Below are 24192 nucleotides of genomic sequence, written 5' to 3' on the forward strand. Positions count from 1 at the left end.
CTCTCTCTCTCTCTCTCTCTCTCTCATTTCGGCCGTACAGCTTGTCGTTATTCGTATACGCGAACACTCGATCTCTCAAGGTTACACGAAATTGTAAGAGTATACAATTTCAACAAGAATGCTTCTATACTTTTTTTTCAAATATTTATTTTATTTAAAAAAAAATGAAAATACTTATGCTTGTGATTATAAAACGAATAGTACTTTAATTAGTCGTCTATATTACAAATTTCTAATATTTTATTAATCATAATAAAATATGTTTTTTTAACACATAAAGATATACAAAAAAGAAGAAGAAAAAAAAACCTAAAAGAATTCAATCTCGTAGATCGCAATTTTCTTTTTATTTGTAAGAAGTGATATAATGAAACTTGTTAAATTAAACATAAGGAATAAAAATCCGAAATTGGAAGAAGAATAATACCAATCGTGTGATTTATAAAAATATATTTGTTTGTCGCGTACGATTGCGATTGAATTGTTAACAAGATGTTAAAGGGAATGGGACGATGTTTCTCGAATATAGAAAGCAGCTGCGAATAGGAGTAAGAGGGGAACAGTTGAGGGAAGTGGTTTTTTTTTTTTTTTTTTTTTTTTTTTTTTTTTTTTTTTTTGTAGGGCAATTTAGCGGAGCCGTAAACCTCGCGGAAATACTGCTGACGTTTCACGCTTAATACTTTCCGAATCGTGCAACATGTGAAAAAAGTGACTAATCATCGATAAATAAACAGGAAGGTGCTAGGTAAGGGTGTGACGCACCTGCATCACGGTACTGTGCACATGCGGTCAAAACACTCTGTCGGAATGAATAAATTTCCATCGAATCCACAGGTATAGGGAATTCGAAAACACACCGCTTGTCCATTCTGTCGCGATTGAGAATTTTCAATACGACTCCGTACGATTAAAAGGGTAGTAATTTCTATATAATCAATAATCTTCGATTATTATTTTATCCGTTCATCAAATTCGCAACGCGTAAATTTATCGTATTCATTGTATTTATCTCAGATAATAGTTAAAAATTGTATTATGTATAATCAATATGAAGTCAATGGCAATAATAAGAGAATTTACGAGAAATTAGAGATTTTGTTACGTGGAAAAAAAGAAAGGGGGAAAATAGAATAAATATTAGACGCGATACCGAATTAATGCAATGGGATTATCCTCTAGCAGTTCTTTCCTAGTTTGTTTAGAGGTATCTTTGAAAATTTGTAGGACTAACATTAAATATTTTTTGAACTTATATTGTCATATCAATAATATCAATGTATGTCAAAAGACATAACTATTTAATATTAAAGATTGAGAAAAAAAATACTTCTGTGATACGGAAGCAAGCCTCTCATTCTCGATTGTGCGAGGAGCGGAAAGTCAGCTGGACGTCGAAATCACATACCAACGTATCGCGTACAATGCGATATTAGAGATCTAGCGCTATACATGTATGTGGCACACATATATGTACACATATCGCGTACGAGGACTCGTATTCCGAGGCCGGGTGGATGACGATGTGTGTTTGCCGCGGGTATCGAAAAGAGAGGCGGTGGGGAGGGGGGAGGGAGGGAGGGAGGGAGCAGGTGAGGGCCAGGTGCGTGCCGCGGAGTTCTAGTTTCTTTCACGAGGGGTGCACCGGACCCGTGCCCGACGCGACGCCCCGCAGCAGCTGCATCTGTGCCGTGCGAACCGGTGAATATGCACCCCTTGCCCGAGCAACGAGACCTTTTCTGCTTTCCTCTCTTTCTCCCCCTCCCTCCCTCCCTCCCTCCCTCCCTCTCTCCCTCCTTTCCTCCCTCCCCGCGAAGTCAGGAAACCCCGTGGAAGAAGTGACGGGGCCCGTTTCTCCCGTTTCGAGACCGTCTCCGCCACTTATAACGGGCGCGCAACACGTGCGAATTCGTATGCGCGCATCGCGCGCCGTTCGGAAGTGCACGCGTACGGCCGAGGGGGCGAGGAGGGAGAGAGGGAGGGAGGACACCTTGGTGCAGCTGGTGCCTTTGACCCCTTCCTCTTTCCGAACTTTTGTTGAGAGAGGTATAATCCCCCTCCCCCCCCCCCTCCCCTACCTCACTCGCTCCTTTCGTGTCACGCGAGCCTCTAAGAAACGCACGTTTCGTCGAGGAAATGCTTATGGTATTCTTGGCGATATCGAGATTCTCGAATGTCACCTGCTAAATTCTTAGATTTCAACACTTTCTGGAATTCCTTCTGAAATTAATGCTTTAACTTGCAATTAGATAGAAAGAAGACGGTATATCAGTGCTCCAAATTTTCCAACAAAGGCGTTGATAATATCTCAATGATAATTTCTGTATATGTTCTTAGTATGCTCCTATATGACGCAATTTTAATTATATTAACTCTTGACCCTTGAATTATTGACAGATTATTTTTTTATTATTATCTGATATTGCGAAATATTGATTTTTTTTTTTTAAATAAAAAGTAGTAGAAAGCAAAGGTGTAACAATAATATGTCATTGTTCGTGTTGTTGAATAAATATAAAAAGATTTAGGTTCATCTTTTTACAATTACGAAATTTATTAAGTTCTTTGTATTAGATTTTGTGGATTATAATCTTCGAAACTTATTATTATATTTTAACTAAAGAATATATCTCTAAACGATTTGAAGTAAACAGTGAAACATTTTACTTTCATTTTAATATCCCAATTCTATTTTAATTTTGAAAATTTCTAAACTTTACATATATGTGTAACATATATTTCGAAATTTCAATTTTTTATTTTATCAAAATTTATTGAGTAACATTTGTAACGTAATAAAATTTCTGTGACATTTATGTTACATAGATGAGCTAATAATTGCACGGGGGGATTAATTTCTGCCTTTATCTGCATCTGCACATGCCATCATTATCGAAAACGATCTTATCGTACTTGCGATAAGAAGACGAACAAATAAACGTGGGCCACCGTTTACCGATCTCCGTTTCGATCTTGCACGAAGCGAAAAAAAAAGAAAAAGAATTACGCGTGTGCACCTGCCGCAACGATTAGACGCAACAGACGATCGACGAATTTATTTGTTCCGATGTTCCGCTTTGTCTTGCCCAAGCAGAATGTCGGAAACCAGCGCAGCGCGACGTCTTGTTTTTCACGCAACATTTCGCTAGAACGAAAACTCAGGGGTCCCAGGATAGCTGCATCGGATTGTACAGCTGCCCACCTGCCCCTATTTAAGCCCCATAATTAAGCGAGCACGCGACTTAAGCGCACGCGCCGCGCCGCGGTTATTCAGCCTATGCTAAGAAACGCTACAATATCATGGATATTATTAAAAATTTATACTTAAAAAATTATAGAATAGTTTAAAATTTATTGATAAAGAAAATATTATTTATCCAATATAAATTATATGGTACATATGTTCAGAAAAATATATTAAATTCCAAAATTTTTACCATGAGAATATATCGTCTTAAAATGTTGTGGCCACATGTTACCTGTTGCGTTCGTAATGTGTGCACCTTGCGGCCCTTAATCCATCAAATAACCCTTTCTCGACATGTTGTACCTTAAGATGGACGGACGACAGGTGTGCCGCTTTTTCCGCAAAATTATACTTCCGTTTTGGACGAAATTAGGACAAACGGTAATGAATATTTCGCGTATATCGTGAATTATTATTCACTACTCAAATTTTTACGAGAGAAATATGTAAAGAGGTAATATCTAGTTAACAAATTCACTCAAAAAGGATATTATTTTTAATTTATTACAATGAATCTTTAATTCTGATAGAATATAAAATTTCCAATATTATAGAAGAAGAAAAAATTTCATTTGACGTCTCTAGAATGAAATTACTTCTTAGTTTATCATATCCTATTATCTGGTGAAAGAGAGATGATACCATCGATGTTGCAGATGCATTAGACGACTAACCGTGGATCAGTAAACAGCGGAACACGTGACAACAATACGCAAATCATGCGACAAGTTCACTCAACGGGAGCATATAACTGTCCTTAAGAGAAGTTTAATTAAGCATCTACCTTTATCACGCTATTTTTATATGTATGTTTACAAAACATACTTGCAAGATCCCCGATCGATGGCACCATTTTTAGTTCATTGCTGAGCGACAGGTGCATCGCGCACGTTCTATGTCGTTTCTGAATTTTTTTTCTGACGGAACTCGTGGACAAAAAAGACTCATCTTTCCGGGCAGCGAACAGCTCTCTTTTTTTTTTTCTTTTTTTTTCTTCTTTTTTTTTTTGCTGAGAGGGGGAAGATTCTTTCTTTTCCGCGACGCGAAGGAAACGCGGTCTTTTGTTCCCGTAAATTGACGATTTGACCTCGACTACTTTTCATGAGTCGAGTACGACATTTAGTTAATACTTCGAAGGCACGTTTCTTATTTCAACAATTTACTATCGATATTCTCGCATCTTACAATGTTTCATATGCACGGAGAAAAGAGAAGTAAGAAACGCTCTTGGAGAGTTTCTTTGAAATCTATATATTATAATAAATATATATAATAATTTTTTTATAATATATAAAATAATATATAACAATATATTGATTAAATATTACAAAATTATATAATTGAGTTTCATGTATTAAGTTGATATGTGTCGATTATCATTTTTATCAGATCTTGTTTATATTTAAAAAAAAAAAAAAAAAAAATGTTGCGTTCCTAATATCATAATTTTTTTGCTAAATATTTACATCGAATAAAAATTGGCTTTAAACTTTCATCAATGGCTAAAGGAATCGCGATAGTGCTGACATACCAAATACACAGCGAATTATATCTTAACGACGTAGTTGCGATGTCGTGAGAACGTTCCGCAGGCGGTTATGCAAAGTAGTGTGAAACGCCAATGCCAGACAACACAGGAGTCGCGCACATGAGACCCTTCGGTGAAATGGCGCGGTGAAGTAATGCTCGAGCTCGTCCCTTGATCGAGTAGAAGATAAATCTTGATATAGTCGACATGGATTATTTTATACCGGCATACTGAACTTTGAAGTATTGACCGCGATATAGTCGATAACGGGAGATATTTATTATTTTATTCTCAATTAAGTGGAGAGGGGGTGAGGAAAGAGGCGAGAAAAAGAGGGCTTAGGGATTAATCGTACACGGAAAGTTTTCCAACAAACGTCGAGAGAAAACTTTGCCAAATTTTTGCACGGTAATACCGATGATTTCTAGCTAGACTAGAGTGCTGGCCTTGTGAGAAGCGATGGTTAAAACGGCCTCGAGCCGGTCACCGCCCCCACCTATGATGCCCTCACGGAGAAAATATGTATGTCTAATGCCCGCACGCGGACCGAGTATCCGTCATGACGATGCGACACAATAGATCGAGTGAGTGTGTCAAATTTGAGAAGAGAATACGCATGTGTTCAATTCTACGGAAAAAATAATATATATCAGAATATCTCAGAAATAATATATATATATACATATATATATATAAGAAATGATAGAAAATCAACTTATAGTAAGCCCTCGATTAAGGCATGCTCCATTAGGGACGTTTACCATCATCTTAGATTATAGCGGCAGATTTACGAATAAGAACTTGAATATTTCTTGTCGTTGAATGTTTTTTTATACCTCTCATTGCACAAAATTTTATTGATGTATTATGCCCCGATGTGCGGAGATGGGATAAAAGATGTAATTACTACAGTGTGCTTTTATTTCGATACCTTCTAATTCAAAGAATAAACGCACGGCTATGGAATGTTGGTCGATTTGCAGACGTTCGAGGACGAGCAACTCGCTGCGAACTGACTTTCTAACTTTGCTAGCTAATAATAGTTCGTTTCGTTCTCTCATTATTTTTAAATACGGATGCAATACGAATATCGCGATGTATTAGACAATATCTTTTCTTCTAATTTCTAATATTAATTTCTAATTCACGATAACGCCAACCGATCGCATGCGCTTATAGCTAATATTTTCGCTATAAGCAACTAACGTAACGGTAAAATGATGTAGAATGATATATATATATAAGAATAATAATAATAGTTATTATATAATAAGAGAGAATACACGTGGACCCCATGAATAAAGTTACATCGAAATATTCGTTTCCTCTCGCTGAATCTACGTAAATATTGGCCGAGTCGAGGCCACGCGATATGTCACGAGTCGCCTTTCTAACTTCTAAACCAACAGGCGGTCGATTCTTTCGTTGTCGCGTCGCGTCGCGCTGGCCTCGAATGCGGATGTGACGTATCGGTAGCATAACCAAATCCCACCATGTGTGCGATACGAAAAAGTCAGAATGAATGTTCGACAAGCTCGCGATTGTCCTGGAATTTTACCGACTTGATTCTTTCAGTAACATCCAACTTTCGACATTATATGTCACTTAAAAAAAAAAATGAAATTAAATATACGGAGACGTGGTTTTATAATAAAGAGGATGTTTCTTTATGTGTGTGTTAGAAAGTTTTTAGGCTAAAAAAAAAAAGATTTTACAAGATATCAATATATACATATAACGATATGCTAATTAAAATCTCTTGGAACAAAAAAAAATTACTTAATTTTTCTCTTCAAAGAAGATTACGCATGAAATATAATCGTTTAGATTCTTTAAATGAGTGGCTTAAAGATTTTTATTTTTTCTTATAACGATATTCTCGCTCGACTGTTATATTTGTTATAAGTTATAACGGCATTTCGTCGTATTTCATCGTGAAGCAAGCACGTTTGGATCGTTTTTAATTTCGTTGCGATGAGACAAATTTTTTGTGGCTCTCTGATCCGCTATGCGGGTACCCGTACTCCAGGTACATATATACGTATCGATATTTTCCCGGAAAGCTCCTGGCGGACTTTAATTAAGCCTTGTTTGTGAGTCATATTATTAAGCGACTGTCACGTTGTAAATGGAGATTTGTGATGACATCGTAAATCATATTTGACGTCAACCAACGCGGCCAGTATGTCATCGTTCATCAAAAACGAATCTATGTTCCTTCCGGTAATTTATTAATTTAATTTATTTATTTGATTTATTTCTTTATTATAATACAGCGTGCCTTATTCTTGTAAAAAAATAACGATATGTATTTTTAAAAATCTTATATAATTATTTTATATAATACTACACACTTTCCTCTCTCTTTCTCTCTTTTATAATATTCCCATAATAAGAATATTTCTATATAAATGAATACGAAAATAGAAGATATCTATCGAAGATATCTACCGTATTCTAAGAACTTACGCGTAGTCCCCGCTCTGAATGGAGAATCAGTAGTTACATCCGGCGCTACGTCAGACGCGCTGAAGGCAAATCGAGCCGGTGCCGTGCCTTTCAAAAGTGGCGGCTTATCACCGGTACAAGACTAATTTTAATTGCTTATTTGTTTTCTTATCAAGCAAAAATTTTTTTGGTTTTATAATGTTTATTCATCTTTTTGAATGAAAAAAAGTAGATTTTTTTTTTTTTTTTTTTTGGTAAAAATTTACAATTATTAATAACAGGAAATAAAACTTGACGCTCGCTATTTTACTACGCAGATGTGTATTAATCTAATATGTCGGCGGATTTATGTTTCTGTGAAAAATTAAAAAATGAATAAAAGTCAAATAGATTGATAACAGAGAGAAAAATATTTATACGGTCATAATACAGCAGTTATAATTCAGAACCTGAAATCTAAACCATGCCAAGTCCCAAAAATCCGGATCGAGCTATCTACAGGTTTTGTCGACATACCTGATTCGCGCATAATTTTTTTGATCGCTTCGCACGGTTTAGCATTCGGTTCTTGGATTAATCGCGAATTTATTAAATCGTCGGCTTATAACTTGTGTGAAAATTAAAATCCTGCCGGTCGCAGGAGAAATAAAAGAAGATGAAACTCGGCCATGGAGTAGTGTTCCGGTCCCGGTCGAAGCGAGGAAAGGAAGAAGAGGTTTCTTATGTGCGAAAAAGGACCCGGGATATGCTCCGGTAATCGGAGCAGATGTGTCCCGCAAAAGGCGGCGTTCCTAGAAGTAACTTCGAGAAGAGGCGGCTTCATTGGCGTAGCCGATGTCAGTTAAATCGAATCTCCCCAGAAGGGGGTCCGTAAAGGATCCCGCTTCTTTCTCTCTCGTGACGGAAACAAACGTTGAAATTTCGACTATCGGCGTCCTCCATAATTAGCTTTGTTGCCTCGGCGGCAACCACTGATTTGCGATTAACAGCGAGACGCATGATTAGATTAAAGGTTACTTAAACAAAGCTGGCATTCAAATTATATCCTATGTAATGGGTTAAATTATATATAAAACGTTTGAAATTTGCTATAAATGTAAAAGATATAATTGATTCTTTCTTTCTGACATTAAGTGATCTCTCTCACATATTGTATTTAAACTTTTCTATACGTACGTCAAAATATATAATCTTCTAATCTTCCTTACGTTCGGCTTGTTAACGGATATATTGTTCGATTGATTATTTCTACCAACAGAAAAAAGTCTATCTTATCTATTTATCTATTATTTTTTTTTTTCACTCATAGTAAAGTCGCAGATAGAAATATATCATTTACCTTTTGCCTAATCGCAACAAGTCTAAGCCGAGTCACGCCAATGGCGGACGAGGAATGCATGGACGGTGATTCTGGTTTTTGTTGCCAGTTATGCCGAGCCAAGAGGGAGAGCCTGGCCTTTGTACTTTATTTTTGGCCAGAATGGTAAACACCTTGCTCACAGGCGCCGCCCTTCGATCCTTGCACCGTCCTGCCGTCTTCTTCTTTCCTTTCGATTTCTCTTTTGCCTTGTTTCTCCTTCGATGTAACCACCTGTGGGATTTCGCGCTAATAGAATTTCTCGAAGATGTAATAGATTTTGGAATCGCATACTCGCATTTTTTGCCAAGAAACTACTTCAAGCGCGATGTATGTCATTTATCTCTCTCTCTCTCTCTCTCTCTCTCTCTCTCTCTCTCTCTCTCTCTCTCTCTCTCTCTCTCTCTCTCTCTCTCTCTCTCTCTCTCTCTCTCTCTCTCTCTCTCTCTCTCTCTCTCTCTCTCTCTCTCTCTCTCTCTCTCTCTCTCTCTCTCTCTCTCTCTCTCTCTCTCTCTCTCTCTCTCTCTCTCTCTCTCTCTCTCTCTCATATCGGTGATCTCTTTAATTTTTTTAAAAATACATTTAGAATATTCAAGTATCTCAAAAACGACAAGTTGTATCGAAGCATTAATTAATTAATTTATTTATTTATTACATAAAATCGTAAAGTGACATTTAGAGATCGTAATATCATTTAAAGAATTCAGAATGCAGTAAATCCATAATTTCACTCTATTAAATTAATACGCAACAAGAAAAATGACAATAGTTACTTAATTACAATTTCGATGTTAAAATATTGATTATATAATTCTTTGACTCACATGTTGAAATATAATACATAATTATGACCCTTTGCGGCCAGAAGTGCGCTTCGCTTCGTATCGATCCCTTATTGCGAATCAGATAAATCGAAGGCCTCGACTTCTCGGAATCGACCAGGTAGCGCGGCGCCAACGCACAACGGGGGGACCTTAACTCCCGGATCTTTTCCTACTCCCGTTTGATCTATTGTTCTCATGTCGCCGTTTGCCTAGCGTACACTTCAGTCATACTTTCGATTAAATAATATTAGCTTTTTGATTAAATTATGTTTAAGTAAATTAAAAGGGTTAAAGAAAGCGTCATTCTCTTGACTTGGGGGATCGCAAGACGATTTTTCCGCGTCCCCCATTTCTCCACTCATCCCTCGTCTTTCTCCTCGATATATGCGCCGACCACCTGTCGCGGCGATTTCACCACCCACCGGCCAAAACCGACATCTGGGCGTTCTAACTAAATGAAAAAAAAAAAAAAAAAAAAAAAAAAAAAAAAAAAAAAAAAAAAAAAACACACACACACACACAAAAAAAGAGGATAAATCATCGACGTGGCGAAACTCACGTGTACACGCGGTAATTACGATTAATGATCATAATTACGCGTTTTCGTTCGCGCTAGCCATTATCACGACATACTATCTCTTTTCTCCGTGTCACAATATTCGGCGTATCTAACATTCTAACAAAAAAAAAAAAAAAAAAAAAAAGAGTCACATGTGTTCATCGGGATTATCTTTCTCACGCTCAGGAAAACGGTGGGGAGGGCGGGAGGGGAACCCCAAGGTGCGCAATTCAAACCGTGCGAACACGATCGCTCGCGCGCGCATGAATGAAACGCATAAATGCACCGCGCTCTCTCCCCTTATCGATCGTTCGATAGTTATTGACCTAGCCGCCGATACTAGTTGCGGCGGGAATCGAGAGCGACTATAAATTGTAGACCGGAAATGCAAATATAAGTACCGTAGAAATTTTTCATACCTTTATGCTTCCGCTATAATATAAGCTCTAAAGTATTATCGCAACACGTATATGGAATATTGCATAATATATATTAATTTTTTTATATAACATCCAGGATTATTATATATAAAAAATTATAAATTATTAAAGCGCCAGAAAATTTTGATTGGACATAATTAAACAAACCGCATTTACTATTATTATATATATTATATATATAAAAAAAAAAAAATCTAATTTATATTAAAAGAGATATTTATAATTTTAAAAGACAACATAATTTACTTTAAAAATTGGCTTTAGCTGAAATTATGTATTAAATATTTTTGCATGTGTGTAAATGAGTAGCTGAAATAATATTCAAAATAGGAAATTAATATTGAAAATATATTTTCTATTAACCAGGACGTACGATGAATAAAACAGAGAGTTGAATATTTATAGATTTGAACTAGATACTAATGAATTTATTGTTCTCGATTTGCAATCCTTCGAGCATTATCCGCTGCGAGGTTTCTGGCCTCATTAGCTTTGTTTTATTCCGATTGTCGCTGTATCTCGAACGCGTTATAAATGGCCCGCTGCTTCATCATTCCTCGCTGCGTAATATTCTGCCCCGTCGTTGCCGTCATATAATATTGTATGAATCGACCTTTATCGCGTACTACACGCGATTAAATCGCGCGTGTTGCGCTACGCACGCATGCTTGCGTGCTTCGCGTGAATCTTACCCCCGCACTCCGTATTTCCAAGCATGTACACGCACTTTAATAAAGTTAATCTTCCGATGCATTATTCAGTCTTCAATTTATTTGAAAGCAACATGTAATGTACTAGACAAATAATGAATGATACATGAATGAAAGTAATCTAGGTAATCATTTTTAAATAAAAATGTTATATATTAAGAAATAGAAATGAACGCACAGAATAGAGATGTGATGATAAATTAATTAAATCGTATGTGTTACATTCTGTTTCTTACGGTTACAGCTCTACTTTACAATATGTTTATTTTTTATTTTCAAGTGAAGCTCGATAAAATATACTTCAAATATACAAGATATTATTTACGTCCTTTATACAGTGTGTGAAAGTTGACGTAACGGGAGATGCAATAGATTGAATACGCGCACATTAATCGCAAAATGTGACTTTAGATTCCCAAAGTGCATCGAAAGGTGTTGCATAAGGAAAGTGAAAGCGTCATAGCTAGCTGCAACCTGCTTTTCTATGTCTCACAGCATGCTTCAATATCTTTTCGCCCCCTATTCCTTTTACTTCTACATCCTTTTTGATCCCGTAATAATCGAACATCGATGCATACTGATATTGGCTCAATAGAGTGGAAATTTTCTCTCAGATTACTTACTTGAACGCGAATTATCATCGATTATTACACGTATAGATGATCAATTTCATTATACAAGATTCTAAATTTTTGGGGGGTTTTTAAAATACAAATATTAATTTTGTTATCCATAAACTTTAAACAAATAAGGAAAGAGAGAGAGAGAGAGAGAACTATGTTTTGTAATTTTTAATAATTAATAGATTAGATATATTGTTGTAAAAATATATCATATTATCCGTGACACTTAATATGCATAATGTAATGAGTGTAATGTAACGTAATATAATGTAATGTAGAAATTAAATGGGTGATGTATCATAGAGGGTGAACACGACGGTGAACGTACTCTTTATCATTAAAGCGACGCGATGCGAGGCACGCTTATCGTCGTCCCGATCGTCGATTCAACAACTATCCCTGAAGCAGATCGTTGTCCCCCTCGTGAATCATTACGTGTCATTACGTTACGTACGCGCGTATCGTAGCGTGCGTACACGCGCCGTGAGTGCATCGTAGACTCCGCATTCTGACGAGCGATGACAGAACGCGCATCGTCGCGCCGAACATTTCACATATATACCTGCCGGGCAGATCAAACGCAGCAATAAAACACAACATCTCGTATCAGAAATATTTACATAAATTCATGTCTCATGAATTATTGATTTTATGAGTATACAGCTTTTTTTTTCAAATTTTATGATTTATCGTATAATAATCGTAATTTTTTGTAGTTAGATAAATAATATAATTAATATCGATACGAAATAGATAAATACTTATATATACACATATATTATAGCTCTCAAACCAAAAGAACAATATAATAAAAAAAAAAAAAGTTTAATCGAGATAATGATATAAGAAAATAACGGTACTAAATAAATTTACCTACATAATAGACAATAGCAGAGTAGTTGAAATTAATCAAGTTGTTTCATCAAAAAGGGAAAAATTACAACGGTAAATGAAAGTAGGACACGTTTTATGATGATCCCCGTTCTGCCTAGTAGAATATAGTGTTTTACACATCATCGCGCTGTCATTAGACATTGTCGCTCTCCTACTCTCGGTGTGTACGAGCCTTTGTTTCATTCACCACCGGTTTCTCGACGTCCGACATACAAGAGATGTGTAGAGACGAGAGAGACGAGAGGGACTTGGCGAGGGAATGGCGAGCGTACGTACGTACGTACGTACGTACGTACGTACGTACGTACGCACGCACGCACGCACGCACGCACTCGAGCGCGGAACCCCTTCAAGGATGAGAATAAGCCGGAGGAGAAGAGGGACGATTCCCTCGGTTTATCTTCCCTCGAGCGCACATCCTCTTTCATTTTGCGAGAACTTTAATTTGGCTCGTACGCGATGACTACGACGACAAACAAGTTGCTTTCTTTCTTTTCCTCTCGGGACTCGTGTTCGCAGATATACTTTTAATACGAATATTTTGTATTTTATTAAATTTTTGTACATTATTATATAATCCATGTGATTATAATTTTTTTAAATTTTATTCGGGAATTATATTTTAATTACAATTTGTTACGAAGAAGCGAGAGAAGAAGAGAGAGATTAGTCACTTTATGATTATTTTAATAATTATTACTTTAAAACTTATTTTAAGATGATGTATAATTTGTAACACAATATTCTATTTATAATTTTGTTTACAAGATACGGAAAAATTTGGAGAATTACACACGTATATACAAGATACATATCAAAATATATAGATATATCAGAAAAACACGCTACATATCAAATATTAATATTTAGAATTCTGCCTGTGAGTTAGGTCGTAAATATAGTTCAAAATGGGCTTTTAAATGAAAACTACATGAAATATTCATTGTACGATTTCGAATGCTGCGTACCATGACTAATATTATTAACACGGATACTTTTTAAAATCGTACCTTGGATATATAAGTTCCGTTTGCAGTAAAAGTTTAATTGTTTTATATCATAAAACTAGTAACGACTAATCCTGTATAACAAACGGGTGATATATAAAAAAAAAGAATAAAACAAAATTTATAAGTAAATGTACGATGTCGGAGAGCCAATATATCAAAAATAAATAATGCAAAATAAAGATAAACGTTTTCACATAATTGCATAAAAATACATAAAATTAATGATCATGTGACGTGATGTACATATATGTATATCTACACATCTCTAGACATTTATAAAATTATTCTCTATAATATATGTATATTAATATATTATTGTATTAAAATAATTTATTATTGTATTAAAATATTATTGTATTATTAAAATAATATATGTATATTAATATATATATATAATAGAAACATATAATGTGTATGTATGCGCGCGCGCGTGTGTATTAATCATCCAAGATTCTGTGGAACATGCTTTCACACTTGAAACGGAACCACGTTGCCCGGTTTCGTCACAGCTGAGCGATGGGAGGCCTCGCCGAATTCAATGGACTTTTAATCAAGACGAAGGACACGTAGTACTCGTCGCGCGTAACTCCCGCCGTGTAATTTCACGGTCGAAAGAGAACGGGGGTACTCTAGCAGAGTACGTACTCTAGAGAACGGACGTAGTAACCTCGCCGGAGAAAGGGCAAACCTCTCTATGTCTTTCTACCTTTTACTCTCGTTTCTTCTAGGTCTCTCTCTCTCTCTCTCTCGTGTTCAACACTTGGAACAAAGAGAAATCAAGGCTGCGCGATTTTTGATGACGTTGCCGCCGCGCGTGATTTGTTGTCGCACCTGCGTAATTAAAAATGCGTATTTCCGCGTTTTTAAAGGGAAGATCTCGGATCGCATTTTCCATTAATCTACGATGAAAGGGAAATTATTCTCTTTCTTTTTTTTTCAGTAGAAATAAAAGATCTAATGGTTCTTAATGGCACGCGTGTCATTATCAAAATACAATACTAAAAAATAAAAATTATATATATATATATATATATAATAACTATGCAGCTATTATATTTATAAACACTTATTCGTCTATAAACATCTTTATTACACCGATATGTGTAATATGTGCAGATTTAAGATTAATTTTTTATTTTTAATGTAAGAAAATAAATTGAAATACATCAATAATTTATATGAAAAAAAATTGTACTTCAAAATAACGATGCATTTTACTGCGCCTCTTTTTTTTTCGATGACGAGAGGAAAATTATGCTAACCAGAATCTATTAAATTGTTACTAATGTAACTAGTGAATGTTCATCTCTTTTCCTTTCTATAGCTCTTGCATAGAGCCAGAATAAAAGGAGTCTATCGCGAAATTAATCGAGTGTCTATCCCCAATTTGTTGCAGAGGTGGGAGCAGCTGGTTGTCTCTAAGCTAAAATGGGAACTGTCCGCGGTAACACCCGGCGATTTTTTGATGCACATCCTCAATAGATTGCCAATGCCGCGCACTTGGGACACCGTGATGGTTCGGAGGCACGCGCAGACCTTCATTGCTCTCAGCGCTCGAGGTAAGAATTAGTTAATTAATAAGAACTCGAGAAAAATCGAGGAATTAATAAAATTAATATTCGTAGACGTACTATCGCGATCAAGGAATTGATAACTAAAGATCGATAGGCTCGTTTGCCTTTTTTTATTACCTACTCGTCATTATTATTGTTAACAAATATTATTGACAAAAGAAAATATTCGGGTAATCCCGAATAACCTTTGATTTTCTGAATATAGAGGCGCATAAATATTTCTAAGCGGGTAGACAAGCGCCTCTTGAAATGTACCTTTTTTACACGTTATATGTGACGTAATCGTGTCACGAACATATACGTATGTGCAGGAAACAACCTAAGCCGTACATCGTTAACGTAAGCATTAATGAATATACCGCCACGGTGCATCGTGGAACGTACGCCGACAGCGGAAACCGTCACGTAACTGTCAGTCGCACGAACGCCTCTTTTCTTTGCTTTTCCTCTCTCTCTTTTTTTTTTGTTAAATAGGTCATGCATATACATATAAACGAGACCGTACCAGTAACATGCGCGGCACGAAATGCGCTTTTAGAAGGAATAATCCGTTCATTATGTACTAGTACTACACATTTTCCACGCATTATCACAATCACATTCGCGTTCATTAGTACAGTTCGAAAGAGATGAGGAAATGCCTGTATGAAGCGTATAAAAAATGAGTAGTACATTTTTTATACACACGATGACATATATTATTTATTATTTTTAATAATAAATAATATAATAGGCGATAATTATTATCGTCTCTGTTATTAAAAATAATAAATAATATTAAAAATATTATTAGAAAAAATAAATAATATATGTCATCGTGTGTATAAAAAATGTACTACTCATTTTTATTATTTTTAATAATAAATAATATAATAGGCGATAATTATTATCGTCTCTGTTATGTTACTATAGGATCTGATTTCTCAATATTCACTTAAAATGTCACAGATAAATATTATTGTAATTATTACGCACAAAGATATATGTCCATTCTTCATCTCTCTCTCTCTCTCTCTCTCTCTCTCTCTCTCATTATAAAATTTTTCGAAAAATTCCAAAACTACCACTAATCTAATCACGACAAACGTTGAAAATATTTTGTATCTCGATTTTTTAAACTCGATATCCTGCTTAAGAAGACTTTAAATGTCCGTTTAAATGCCCGGTCACGTTAGGTATGGACGACTTCGGTTTCTTTGGAATCCGTCGTGGAATTTCGCCTCGTTTTCAACAGCGTCTTCTCCATGCGCAAGTAAAGAGTCAACACAACTCTACAATTTGCAATCTATCTAATACAACTTTAAACAATTTAACAATTTCTCACGAATAAAAATGAGATTAAATGCTGAATTAATATTTTTTAAATATAAAACTTTCAAAATTAATTTTCAAAGTGTAAAAAATTAAATAATCACTGATCTAAGATAATGTAATAATAATCTCATCATATCTTTTTATGTAAAAAGAGATTTATTTTTCAAGAATTATCGTAAGTAGATCCCTCATACACACGTATCATGAAAACAGAGAGAAAATAAGTTGGGCAAGTACGCGACAAGATAGGCAGACTAAGATAGCGTGAGGCTAAAAAGGATCGCGAGAACGAGTTGCATTTAAATGCCTAGATATGTCTTCGCGGTCACAGGCACGTTGGCATAACTTGCGTGTCTTTCCTTCCTTTTCCTCCTACAATGCGATTACTCTTCTCCATTCTGTCCTCTCTCCTTCCTCTCGTCGATTTTTCGTCCCGAAGTCCGCATCGGTCGGTCGGTCGGTTGTTATTACAATCGCGATGGCAAAAAGAACGGAAAGGACCCTCGTCCTTCGTCATTAGTTCTAGTACTTGTGTTGGACCGGTCTCGACGGTCCCGACAGAAAGAAAGAAAGAAAGAAAGAGAGAGAGAGAGAGAGAAAGGAGAGCAGGACGAAGACACGGATCGTTTCTCACGGACCAACCTAGGTTGTGTCGCACTCTTGAACGGCGCCTCGTGTTTTTTCGGAGTCAGCACAAAAGTAGCGAGTTTTCCGCCAAATCGGCAAAGTAAATTGTCGAAGAAATGTATCCGAAAGACGATAGATTACATATCAATATCAATCAGAATTAAGCCATGCGCGAAGTGGAATTTATAAAGCGTAAATCGAGAGTCTCTCTGTATCTTCAAATTCAGGACAGAGATATTTAAGCATTCTATTTCCGTTGACTCACTCTATAAACTATAGATTATACTTTTATATTTCTATACACGATCCATCTTAAATGTTGCGCGATGTAGATTTCGGGTTAAATGAATCAGTTTACGAAGCAATTATTTTCAAAATTTGTACAGAGATTGCTGTCGTTTTCGTAGGAATCGCTGCTTTATACATATAAGCGATATAAACGCGAATTATTATTGTTTACGCGTGGAGACGGGAGAGTTTTTTTTTTTTTTTTTTTTTTGTCTGAGCAGACGGGAAGTGACGCGCGACGCGAGCTTTGATTATGCAAGCTAAAAAAATTCTCAGACGGGATTAAATTTCGGTGCGCGCAAAAGTACTCCTGGTGCACATGCGCGATAATTTCGTCTGATGTTCACATTCCACCCATATCTACTCGGCCGACCTCCCGTATTCTCGTTGTCTGTATTCTCCCTTAAACTGGTTTTATATCACGATATATCTACACGCTGTGCACACACGCTCTTAATTTCGCCGGTTAATAACCGACGCTCTCTCTCTCTCTCCCTCTGTCTTTCTCTTCGAGCGATTTAACCGCCGTTCGGCTTCAGAGCGTAACACGAATACGAATGCACTGTTCGCGTTTTTATTGGAGTGTTTTATTAACGTTTTTTTTTTTTAATTTTAAGAAAAAGTTTTATCCAATGCGTAGATCATCGTACGTGTTCGGTATATAAAATTTTTTTTCAACCTTACATATCGAGTGTGATTGAACTTCTTTCTTCGTATGTACGCTTTCAACAACGTCCCGACAAATTTCTCTCTTGATCTTTGGTACAGCTATTCTTTAGTCGACTCGGTAGAAATCAAATTCATATTTGGGATAACGTTAAATTCGTTAGCTACTTTTGAAACAATGACAAGATAAAGTATTGCTAATTAATCATTGACAAATTTTGCGCGCCTCCTTTTCCCTTCAATCTTTTCCAATCTACCTCCGGTAGATTTTGGGTATTTCGAGTCTGAGAAACACTGACGGTATAATTCTCGTTTTGCAGCTTTGACTTCACGAATATTAGAAAAAATAGGCAATGATTTTATACACATACACCAAGATGAAAATCATAATATCGTTAAAACAATGGCCGAGATGCATCGCGATTCGAACGAACAGATTTAACGACACTCGGCATCCTGGATCTTTCGAGAACTGTATTGTTCTGGTTTACGTTGCAACATTAGGTGGTTTTTTTTTTTTTTTTTTTTCGGCGGAAGTGGGACAAAGGATCACCACGTGCTCGGTTTCCGCCCGTACCAGTTTGCCATAAATCTATCGCAATTTCGACTTTTATCCGGAAATGTCTAGAAAATGTTCTCTCCTTTGGCGGAACATTGTTTACTAACTCTCGCAGCATGTGGCGCGCTAAATGACAAAGAATGTGTTTAAAGTGAAATAAACGCGCGTGAAGAGAGGTCGTCCTTAAGGAAAATTTAGCGTGAATCGTAAATCGATAAATAATTGACAGGGAATACGTAATATCGCTTCGTCTAATATGACTTGTTTAAATATTAATTTAAAGGACTTTCAACATTGCGCATATAAATTAATAACAATGCGTTTCTAACATTTTTTTCGCAATTTGATTTCATATTTTTGATAATTTTATCCCGTATTTAAATACGCGATTATTGAACGTACTTAGAGTAATAAAATTTATATAATAAATTTGCAGTATATAAAATATATTATACGTCTTTAATGTGTACCGTTATCTTATGTTTAGAATACAAGTTCTCTATGTACACGCCGAGCATGATAGCGGCGGCGAGCGTCGCGGCGGCGTTACACGGACTGGACTGGACCGGGAAAAGCGGCTACGGGCTAGCCGGTCTTCTGGACGAGCTCACTCGCATCACGGCTATCGAACAGGTTAGTAGCGTGCGTATCAAAAATATCACGTATGTGTAAAAAACAAAGAAATTCTCCCATCTATATTACCTCGAAGATTTGACATAAACGAACGCCGTCAATGTTCTGGTGCCGAGACACGAAATCGGCAAGAAACGATAGAACTTGCCCTTCGCGTAAGCCCGACCATGGAAAGACAGACTCGCGGGACTCGCAAAAAGGGCGACGGGAAGTGCACGGGAAGGAGACAGTGGAGCAGGTGCCGGGCACATGTTCGCGAGCGCGCGCGCGCGCGCGCCGGAGTGGAAGAGAAAAAAAAAAGGAGTCGGGGTCCGCTGCTGCGGGCCCCGTATGCGCGTCGAACGATGACGACGAGACGAGCGGGGTCGCCGTTTCGTCTTCTCATCTTTCGCGGTCTCTCGCTTTCTCCTCCTTTCTTTCTCCATCTATCGCCTAGTATAAATAAAACGAAGCGCGAATGAATGGCGCGGCATGGGGTCCGTGACCCGTAAAGTGCAATATTTTTAAGCGGTCCGCTCTTTCGTCTGTGTGTTTGGGCCCAAAGAGTAGGAAGATATCGTCCTCGAGACGGCATCCGGTCTCCCTGGACTTTCATTCATGACCTCGGGTCACAGCTGTAGCCCGCGAGACATATCAGTCTTAGAACTTTAAGTTTGACAGTTTTAGGTAACCCTTGATCTTGATTCACCCATAAATATATACGGAAGCTAGAGAAAATATTCTTTTTTTTAATAAATAATAAAAATTATTTTTTAATACATAAGTACAAAAATAACTTCGATATAACAAAATTATTTCCTGCAGGATTATCTGCAAGGCTGCTTGGAGCAGATAGAGGAGATGATCTCGCAGGCCGCCCACGTGAGCACCGATAGCCCCGGTAGCGGAAGCGGACATCAGACAATGAGTACCAGTGTCACGAGCGCGCCGCAGAGGCCGCTGGGGGACCAAAACAATACGAGTCAGGAGAAAATACTGGAGCACGAGAAAGCGGGCACGCCGACCGACGTCAGGGACGTACATTTTTGAAAACCGCAGTAGGGGGACACTCTGTAGGGGCTGACACACCGGTGAGTCTCACAGCCGAGGAGGAGAAATTGCCCTCCAGCGAGGAGGACGACGACGATGATGGACAATCGGCAAAGAAACGGAAAATGATTCTGGAAGAGCAACAGGACACGCCGGAAGAGAAACGTGATGCGGAAGTAGCTGATTGTCCTTCGAAGCGAAAAACTCCTCCCGAAGAATCTCGAGATTGATGCACCTGATCGATCGCTAATCACGCGTTTGATTGAAAACTGGGCCATGAATTATTATTATTACAAACCAAAAACAGGTAGGACGCGTTTGAAGCATGTAGGATGCATTTTGAATTAATATGAAGTTTATTTCGATATGTGATTGACGGGACGTACTTATGTAAGAGAGAATTTTTATGTTTCCTGGATTTACGTGTATTTTGCGAGATGTAGATGTGTGCGTACAATATGTCCTAGATGGATTAAAGAAAAATTTTTATTTTCTCATAATGATTCAAATAGACTGCAGTAATTCACTTCAACGAATATATCAATTATGATACAATTATTTGACATATGCGTTCATCATCGTTGATGTCAAATTTTAATAATGCTTTATTTTTCGAAATTGCTTCATGATTCACGAACTGTGACAAAGAACATGGTTGGTTTATTGATTTTAAAAAACCCGTGAAATTGCGGAAGACAAACGAAAATAAACAAAGAGACGAATGATTAAAGATATATATGCTCGAGATGATGCGAAAAATATTTGACGACCACCGGGCGATCCATTTGTGTCTGAATTTGAACTATTCCAACGTGTGTCGCTCGTAAAACATGAAAGAAAAGAATATAGAAATCAGAAAGGCGTGCTGTTTGGGGGAAGGCAATGCAATACGCTTTACGCATTTGTAATTTTGTAATAGGAATGTATATATATTCTTAACTAAGTTATATATATACATATATAACTTAACTTTTAGGTGACGAGATAAGAAATTACCGAGAAACACGAAAAATACGACAACGTAAATAGGAGGGAACTTATCCTCTGCGTGAGCATTAAAAAGAAAAAAAATTTCAGTTAGTCATATCCAGAGTCATTTAACGTTTTTGTACATATATAGTATGCGTACGAATAAATATATATATTATATCGAAAAAATATCTATATATAGATATATAAACTGATGAAAGAGAGAGATAAAAAGGATGCGGTATCAAGGGTCGTACAAAATGAATGCGCGATAAAAAGGAAAAGTGAGAGATAACAATCAGTAGAAAAAAAGATATAAGACCATGTTGCTTACGATATTAAATCAAATGTTTAATACACACAATGAAATAATATCTAAGAGTTTAAAAAAATGTGTGATTTACTTAAGAGAAATGTAGAAATTGCTTGGCAGTCCAAATCGCCTAAGATCGCTTTATTTCTTTTAATTTCTACTACTTCTATGAGATTTATCATTCGAAAAATGACTAAATACACATATAGAATAATACGTTCGAATATTTCAAGAATGAATACATGCAGATATTTTTAAGACGCAAAGATATTCGTTTCTTCGTAAAGATACTAATAAACCGAACCGTATCTGTGATCTACAATACGACACGGAATGTTGTCTCTCGCAGTTTTTTATCGCGCGATATGATCCAGTTGTTTTTAATTTTGTAAAGTTTCACATTACGACTAAGGTTTATCCAAATGATGAGCGATGCGAGTCTTTATATATTCGAAAGATTATGGCGCGACCGTTCGCTTATCCCGCTCGGTTCCTAAGAAGGGTTGTGCCAATCCCTTCCACCCCTCCCCCTCCCGCGTACGCGTAATGTAATGCAAGCATGAAAAGAATGATTCTCGCGAAGTGTACAGTTTATTATAGTCCATGTGTGCATGTGAAAGAGATAAGAGTGAAGATATACAAAAGAGAAAGAAAGCGTTGGGAGAAGAATCGAACGAAAAACCAAAAAAAAAAAGAAAAGAAAAATTGACTTTCCCCCTCCTTTCGAATGTCGTCGATATATAATATAATCCGCGAGATATTATATTATATACAATATCTCCAGGACGTTCACATAGATGACTGTATATATGTGTAGGTAGATAGTTAGACGGTACGATTAAATAAGATAACGCATAGTAAATTTAAGGGAAAAAAGCGAAGTGAAAATACAACGAGTAGAAAATATTGAACGATATATCAAGAAACGAGAGAACACGATTTGATGATGATCGTGTTTCAGAAGAATTTCGTACAAAATGACAATAAAAGAAAATCGAAATCTGATCGATAGTTCCTTCGCTACGTCAAATACATATTGTCTAGAAGAGTATTTTCACATCTTTCAAGTGCTGTTGTAAAAAGATAATCTCCCTCAGGTGAATTAATGTTTAACTTTCGAGCGTGTCTTATGCGGGATTATTGTTATATGATAGATGGTTCTGATCATATCAATATTTTCATTCTAGATAGTATGTGACGTGGTGACGTGGCGAAGCCAACGATCGTCATACGCGTGATCGTCGGATGGAACTGATATCCAAAAAAAAAAAAAAAAAATTATAATAATAATAATATGGAATTGCTAGTACTTAATGAGAGTAGCACTCAAAGAAACGGTCTCAAACGGGGAACTTCGTCGTCTCATGACTCCGAAAATTCTAACGACATACTTGCGAGCGCGTGAGTTTCGCAGAAGACGTTGTTCGACTTTCAAAATTGCCCAAATTCGCGTGGACAGAATCAGACGTCAAATTAAAATCGACGTCCCGGTAGCTCCGAGAATTCTCGCATCGCGAGTCGATTCGAATAGAGACGCAAGAAGTGAGGGCGTATACATGTGTATATATATATATATATATATATACCGGAAGAACGAATATTTCGTATATCAATCGCACAAGTATTCTTATACTTGTGCGATTCGTCGTGTTGACCTGATTGACCGAGCTGGTCGAATCGATCGTACGGAGAAACATGTGAACGACAGGTTCACGTTATGCGACTTTGATCATTTCTGCAAGATTCGCGAATCGATCCGAATTATCCAAGCGCGTGAGTCCGTTTGAGCAGAGAAAGCACAAAGACTAATAAATCATTACGCGAATCACTCGAGTTTATGCGCGAATGTCGTGTCAGGACTGGGGGATTTGACAAAATCCCAAATGTGCCACGAAATGGAAACTAGTTAGTACGTTAAAAAAAATGTCAATTAACCAAATCTTAGTACAATGTAATCGGAGTCGAGTAATACAAAGATATTACGCGGAAGAGAGATCTGCGCGACTGATCTCTCTTTCATTTTCTTTTCTTTGCCCGTTTTTCTTCTTTGTAATCGTCGTCATATACATATCGTCGAAAATCGTTGATACATATCTTCGTCGTACTTTGCATTTTGACGTTAATATCGTCGTTGACGAGTACGATTAATCGATTCGAGACAAGAAGAGATCCGCCTCGCGAAACCTTTGAATTGAGAAAGGATAATTCAATATGTCTTTTTTTTCCGGGAAATTGAGCTCTTTCCGCAAAATGTCATTTTAAATAAAAACGAGATTGTTTAATAATAAAAATATAATTAGTAATTATAAAAATATAGTTATTCAATCACATGCGGAGAAGAAAATCTAAATAAAAAATTATGTCAATGTATAAAATTTATACAAAAATAAAAACTTTCTTTTCTCAAATCAAAGAAGAATCCTTTAGCATCGCGGAATCACTGCGAAATACCAATTGAGAATTATTAACTATGCCCGATTTTTATATTTAAGGAAACAAGGGAGACACGATTGTATTCACTTATCGCGTGTGTATATATATAATTAATGTAATTTAAAGAGCGTTTTTTTTTTTTTTTTTTTT

The 24192-nt window shown here is 36.6% G+C and overlaps 1 protein-coding gene across 2 annotated transcripts in view; it reads left to right on the forward strand.

Moving 5' to 3' along the window:
• Cycd (cyclin D) overlaps positions 1 to 23827 on the forward strand; it is a 35952-nt gene extending 12125 nt beyond the window's left edge. Inside the window, exons 3-6 of one of the 2 annotated variants that reach the window (XR_011448065.1) lie at positions 15034 to 15196; positions 19153 to 19298; positions 20103 to 20634; positions 21304 to 23827. Coding sequence is in view for 1 of the 2 variants with exons in the window: in XM_070310042.1 (XP_070166143.1) it covers positions 15034 to 15196; positions 19153 to 19298; positions 20103 to 20327 (534 nt within the window). In the remaining variant the exon portion in view is untranslated. Of the gene's footprint in view, positions 1 to 15033; positions 15197 to 19152; positions 19299 to 20102 lie in introns of both variants that reach the window. The other variant, XM_070310042.1, reaches the window with a different exon arrangement.
• Positions 23828 to 24192: the final 365 nt, after the last annotated feature.

This window comes from Polyergus mexicanus, unplaced genomic scaffold (genome assembly GCF_030449975.1).
Source record: "Polyergus mexicanus isolate NDT 795.1 unplaced genomic scaffold, iyPolMexi1.0 SCAF_2, whole genome shotgun sequence".
NCBI classification, from domain to species: Eukaryota; Metazoa; Arthropoda; class Insecta; order Hymenoptera; family Formicidae; genus Polyergus; species Polyergus mexicanus.